This window comes from Fusarium oxysporum, chromosome 2 (assembly GCF_000149955.1).
Source record: "Fusarium oxysporum f. sp. lycopersici 4287 chromosome 2, whole genome shotgun sequence".
In the NCBI taxonomy this organism is placed as follows: domain Eukaryota; kingdom Fungi; phylum Ascomycota; class Sordariomycetes; order Hypocreales; family Nectriaceae; genus Fusarium; species Fusarium oxysporum.
In genome coordinates, this window is record NC_030987.1 from 3469311 (window position 1) to 3475442 (window position 6132).

Genomic DNA, 6132 nt, shown 5'->3' on the forward strand with positions numbered 1-6132 from the left:
CTTTGGGGGTTTTAGTTAGCTGAAGCGAAGCTCCTCTGACTGACTGAGTCTGGGGGGCGCCGATCTCGGCGGGGGCTTCGGAGCCGTTGCCGAGTTTATAAGGGACTCAGATGTCAGCGGCTTGTCGCGGATACTAACGATTGATACCGAGAACTGATAGATATTGTATGATTGTAAGGAATTTGAGATTGGCAAGAGTAGTTTATGAGATGTGTTCATATTGCGTGGTTACTATTTGAGGATTGTGTAACAGCCAACAAGACTCACGCTCAAGCCCACGTTGAACAACAAGATCAAAGCTCTTCCATTACGCATTCAACACCAAAAGTCACATACGAGAACCATGTTCAAAAACAAACTCTTGACATTTTTACCGCCAAATGATCAAAGCCGTCTCAAACTAGACCCTTCCTCCCCCGCAATGCTCTCCATTCTCCATGACTTACACGCCATCTTCTCCACGCCGACGTTTGCCGCTCACCGGGAGCCCTACCTAGGTATTCCTCGCCCAATCTCGTTGCATATCGGGGTCTTATCTTTGACAAATTCGAACACTCTGCAGGTGACCCCAGTGAACTGATTCAGCCCATATGCAGGCACCGCACTACAGGGTGATCACCGTTTGCCAGCTCCTCCAACGGCATGGACCGGCTTTAACTTATACTTGACGAATACAATACAAGCTTCTTCGAGGGCACCAGGTTGTGGGGTTGTTGCCGACTCGTATCCTATCCCATTCTTAAACGACCTGATCCACAGGCACAGCAGATGTCCAGAGCCGCTTCTCTCCGTCTCCCCACTGCTACTCCCAACATCATGCCAATTCTTCTGGAACGCTTCGCTGCCGGCCCCTCTGTTGGAATACCCACTCTTGACCTCGACCGATGAGACCCGATCAGAGAAGAACCCAAATCTAGATATTCCAATGTTCCAAAGCTGTCAAGGACCGGCCCGATCACCAAAAGCCCGTAGCTAGGCGGGAGTGGCACCTGTACTTGAGCTTCCACTGTCGTTTCCACTTGCTTGCTTCTCCTGGATAGCCATGATAGCTGCAGTGAGTTGATCGATCTTCCGGTTTAGCTCGGTGAGCTGCACCTCCATGGCTGTTGGCGCATCCACGTCATCCTCGCGCATCTCGATACTCTGACCATTCGCTCGTCCTCTAGGAGAAAGCGTCTGGCGACCGACATTGGACGCAGATCGCTTCTGAGCAATTGCGTGCCTGCCGTTGCGTCGAGAAGAGCGCGATGGACCCTTGAATCCAGCAAATTCATCTTCTAAGGCTCCTGGCTTGCGATACATCTCGTACAGCTTGATGATGCCAACAATGGGCCAATGAGTCGCCTTGAGGAGCATGATACGCCCAGCACGGAACTTCTCATCGGCCGTAAAGAATAGACGCCAAGGTCGGAAGAGTACCAAGGCCAGCAGATTGAAAGGAGGAAAGAAATGGGTGAGTCGGTTACTAGTCGACGCTTCCAAGACGTAGACGCTGTACACATACAGGTACTCCTCCTTAGCGTGGGTGATAACCCGCGAGAAGCTGTTGGACAGCATACCTGTCAGGGAGCCCATCAACAGGAAGCTGGAGAGTGTAATGAAGATGATCATCAGAGGAGGTCCAAAGAAGGGATCGATCTGATTCATTATCTCGAATCCGATGGGCGCTGAGCCGTAAAATATCTTTGTCAAGATCCAGGCCATGGACTTGAATGCAAAGACATTACGACCCACGAGCGAAAATGTGGTCAGGAAACCACAATACACGACAACAACAAGTACCATGTATTTGAAGAAGTCCTTGCCCATCTCCTTCAAGCATGGAATAAGTGTGCCCCAGGCAGGGCTGAGACTGAGAATCGAGAAGATACGAGGAATCATGAAGAGTGCCTCAAGTGCCAGGATATCAAATGCAAGGTCGTTCAGATCGGGTTTGTTCTGAACAATGCCAATAATACCTAATTGTGTCAGCATATCACTTTGCCGAAAGGACCATATTTCTTACGCAGAATTGCAAAGGTAAACCCGATGGCGATCATGATCATGTCGAATAGGTTCCATATGTCGGTGGCATAAAAGATAGAACCTGCATCAAGCCACTCGCTGAGCTCATCGTAGAAGAAAGCCGCGATCCATAAGAAAAGTATCACTTCAGGGATTGTAATACGTGACTCGTCTCGCACAATGAGTACAGCGTAGTACAGGGCGAGGAAAATGCAGAAGAACAGCACCTCCCAGCTCTTGAGATACTTGGGAACGCGCAGGCGAGAAAAGGGGTCTGCAGTCCTAGGGTTATAGAACCGGACCTTCTTTGTAGAGTGCACAGACAGGCTATCCCAAAAGACTATGTCACCACTCCAAATAGCAGTGATAATCTTTTGAACAATGTGCTGGCTGAGGAAGCGTTTGGCATCGGCAATGGCAGCAATCTCGAGAGCATTCAGGTTCTTAAATGATGAAGTAGGATCACCCTCGTTATCACCGTCCTCATCATCCGATGTCATAGTCAAGCGGGAGAGAGAACTTAGAAGTTGGTTACGCTTCATGCTGCTCCCGGCAGGGCCTGGTCCACGTCGGCGGTTGTCAATGGAGCGAAGGTGAGAGAGCAGAGGGGCGTTTTCGCCAGCTTCCTCGTCGCCCGTGTGACCATTACCAGCCACTTGAGCCTGAGCTTCATTTTCATCATCTAGATCGTGGATCTCGTAAAGGCAGTAATTAACTGCCTCGCGTTCAGAAAGCCTAGTCAGGAATCGCCAAGCAACGATTTCACATGCATCTGCTCGAGATTCTCCCAGAGTGCGGTGTTCTGACGAAGATGCATAATGCCATTTGAGAGCTCTATAGAGATTGGATCAGTCAGCAATGGTTCATCAGCATTGAACAAGGTGTTCCGAATCATCGTTGCACCGCATATCCCGTCAGATTGAGGATGGGCTGAGCAGATATGTGATTGGCTCCCCTGACAGCATGTCATCTGCAGGCACAGATACCACAAAAGGGTGACGATGCAGCAACTGAGAATGATGTTGATAGAGAACAAATCGCCGCAAATTGTTTTCGGATTAACACATACAGAAGAGCATTGACAATTGCCGGGTTGGTGCAGGTTGCAGCGAGGTGATCCACCAAGATGCGTAGAGGAGTCCCCGCAGCTGTGGTTCTCAGCTGTTCAAACGTGCTCGGCAGTTCAATGACATCGACAAAGTACCTATAGAGCATCAGTGGGTGTCAATTGATACGAAGTCATGGTTACTCACAGTGAGAGCTTCTTGACGACATCTCTGAAGTTATCGTGAGTGCCAATGTCGGGAAGATCGCGTTCGTATTCGTCCAAATGGCGGATGGAGACAGGACTTCCCTCGCGAGGGGCAGGAAGCTTCTTGGATTTGACCTTGATAGGCATGATGAGGATCTAATTCAGATAAAATATGATCAATCAATGGAGCATATCCCCTGTAAAACCGGTAGGTTTCTTGGAGATGCCAGGAGCTGTCCCTCGGCCACGAGGTGGTCTTGCAGTCGAGCGAAAAGGTTATTCCGTCTCCTTCCTCTGTTTTGACTTTACCACGATGGTACGTGAGGGAGAGGAGATGCGGAGATGGAGTGAATTGAGAAGGAGGGGATGGATCTGGGGAAAGAAGCGCTCAAGCGGTCAACCAATTGCGGGCCTGTGCACCCTTAAGACGAGTCAAGTTGCGCTGTAGATCGGCTCCCGACCACCAAGAAATGGATGGTAATGGAACTGATGGTATCACGAGAATGAGTGGGAGGCGGGAAAAGGTGACTTTTTGGGGGTTTCAGGAGAAGGTCATCGCTGCCCAAATTAAACCGTCACTGCATCACGGCCATAGGCACAAAAGTGTGTAGTCTTTTTTAATCAACTACTGTCCTCCGAGCTTAGCGCGCACTGATGATCCTCCACTCCGAATAGGCATCTTTCCTGGTGATAGCTGCAAGAAAGAGCTCCAACCAGAGGCTGGTGACAGTCTCAAGGGTTCATGGCAGAGTGGAGAAGAAGGGTCCCTGGACGAAGCTTGGCACCACTAAGAGATGCTTGTCAGTCTTTAGCAACTGGGGATTGGACGATCTAGACTCGAGAAATCAAGATTTCGGGGTTCAAGGTCAGGTTTAATGATACAAGGAATCTGGAAAGTCGGAATGGCCTCATATAATAATAGTAGCATGTGAATTATTAACTGCAAAATACAGCAATTGGTGTCAAATGTATGCTGTGAAGCGATTTGATTGTATTGAAATATGGCCCCTGTAGACACTAGTGCTGTAAAGTCTGTTGAAGATCGCAGATGAAATGATCTGTTGGGAGTCACCATAGTCTAAGCTTGGGATAGGCTATCCTAAGACCTTGAAGCTTGTGATGGGTCTTATGATGGCTTGAGGATATATTATGATGAGCTTGGCGTTTACCTAAAGGATTATCTCGAGTGCTGAGTTTGACACGACGACGGATCTGTCAGTGCCTATTCCCAAGACAATTTGGCATCTTAAACCCCGACAGAAAGTAGTATTGGTATGATATCGATGCCACATACAGCAGCCGGGACATCTTCAGATTGCTTGCTTAGCTGGAACGCAATCCTGTTTCGTCCTTGATGTCGTTCAGCAATTGAGCTGTTGTTCAGCAGAGGCTGAGCTGAGGAACGCGTCAACCAGCATCAGAAGTGCGTGCATGGTGACGACTACAACAAAAAACAAACGAACCAGCTAATGAAATATCAACCATGGGAATGAAGTCGTATATCGAAGAATCAAGTCAAGTAAGCAACGGACTATCTTTAAGAATCCCATCAACCAACCCCCCTCCCCCCACGTCAGCTTCTCAATAGACGAACCAGCCAATAACGACACATCTTAAAAATAAGCTGAGCCTTGAAGGAAGATGAAGCTTCCCAAAGCCACGCCGCCATTTGAATACCAAGGTGGAACTCATCTTCAGCTTGAGCAAATCTGACTGGTCCAGTCGTCAATTACAGATTTGACAGTCTCTTGAAACGTGGGAATGCAGAATGGTGCTTGAGACTCACAGCCTCGAAATGGTCGCATCTCGTTGGCTGAGCAGTCGTTAGCTTTGGCGAGCCAGCGCGTCCCCGCCAGAGACACCCCTGTAGCGGATCAAATCTGACATGGAGGGCTTCTAGGGCTGGATCCGAGCCTCAGACATGAAGTGAAGCTCGCCAAATGGAGTATTTACGCCAAAACGATGTGATGGAGTTGTATATAAGGAAGAGATTAGAATGGCCAAAATGTTGTTTATCGGACAAGCTCATTAGTTCAATAGCCACTTTCACCTCTAGACTCACCTTCAAATTCCTTCTCTACTGGACCTGACTTACACGACTTACACCATGTCTACCACAACTTTTACTTCAACAGCCACAACGACTTCTTCAGCAACGGCGACTTGCACAACTGCTGTACCGGGGAAATATGGCCGTGTTCCTGTCGATGCGTGCAACGCCAACTATTTCTTTGATCCCAGTTTTGCTGCCAATCTTGCTTTCTGTGTGCTCTTTGGTATGACGACCATGGTCCATCTCATACAAGCAATTCTTTTCAAGAAGGTGAGTGCATCAAACAACCCTGAGAACCCTGATTTCTAACAGTTTGCAGAAATTCTGTTGGGTAGCCATCATGGGTGCAGCTTGGGAAACCATAGGATTTGCTTTCAAGACCCTAGGAAGCAGGAATCAGCAGAACATGACATACCTCATCTGGGGCCAACTGTTCTTCCTTCTTGCTCCTCTCTGTAAGTACTTGAAGTATAAGGTCACCCCTTGGGACCAAAGGCTAACTGACTCAGGGATCAATGCTTTCGTCTACATGGCCGTCGCACGTATGGTATACTTCCGCATGCCTGATCGGAAACTCCTGGGTATCAAGGCCATCCGCATGACACTCCTCTTCGTCTGGCTCGATATCATTCTTTTCCTGGTCCAGGGAGCCGGTGGAAGCATGCTCTCGAATAACGACGACATGAATGTTATTCGCATTGGACAGAAGCTTTACATGGCTGGTGTTGGTCTGCAGCTTGCTGTCATTGTGATCTTCATTGGTATCACTGCACCCTCTCTCTACTTCAAGCTTCGACAACTCGAGGGCCGAAGTATGGGACGC

At 48.7% G+C, this 6132-nt stretch overlaps 2 protein-coding genes across 3 annotated transcripts in view; one reads left to right on the top strand and one right to left on the bottom strand.

Moving 5' to 3' along the window:
- Positions 1–177: 177 nt before the first annotated feature.
- FOXG_08447 (uncharacterized protein) lies at positions 178–3823 on the bottom strand. Of its 2 annotated transcripts, XM_018387387.1 has the most exons (4): positions 3258–3823; positions 3074–3208; positions 2006–2838; positions 178–1958 (listed from the first exon to the last, which is right to left on the bottom strand). In XM_018387387.1, exons 1-4 carry the CDS (start codon positions 3401–3403, stop codon positions 973–975), a joined length of 2100 nt encoding a protein of 699 aa, XP_018245234.1. In that variant the 5' UTR covers positions 3404–3823; the 3' UTR covers positions 178–972. The 2 variants fall into 2 exon arrangements, with proteins under 2 accessions (XP_018245234.1, XP_018245235.1); XM_018387388.1 differs by having other exon boundaries at positions 2006–3208.
- Positions 3824–5363: 1540 nt separating this feature from the next.
- Positions 5364–6132, top strand: part of FOXG_08448 (uncharacterized protein) — a gene marked incomplete at both ends in the record, with an annotated part of 1163 nt that continues 394 nt past the window's right edge. The window contains 3 exons of the mRNA XM_018387389.1: positions 5364–5579; positions 5629–5764; positions 5819–6121. Of these exons, the coding sequence (XP_018245236.1) occupies positions 5364–5579; positions 5629–5764; positions 5819–6121 (655 nt within the window). The remainder of the gene's footprint in view (positions 5580–5628; positions 5765–5818; positions 6122–6132) is intronic.

What these genes read in the sequence shown, in the direction of transcription:
- FOXG_08447 (XM_018387387.1), bottom strand. Translation starts at nt 3,403, where the DNA reads ATGCCTATCAAGGTCAAATCCAAGAAGCTTCCTGCCCCTCGCGAGGGA. An exon ending in GCAATTGTCAATGCTCTTCT is followed by an intron (nt 2,839 to 3,073) that starts GTATGTGTTAAT and finishes CAATCTCTATAG; the next exon opens with AGCTCTCAAATGGCATTATG. An exon ending in GTTTACCTTTGCAATTCTGC is followed by an intron (nt 1,959 to 2,005) that starts GTAAGAAATATG and finishes TGACACAATTAG; the next exon opens with GTATTATTGGCATTGTTCAG.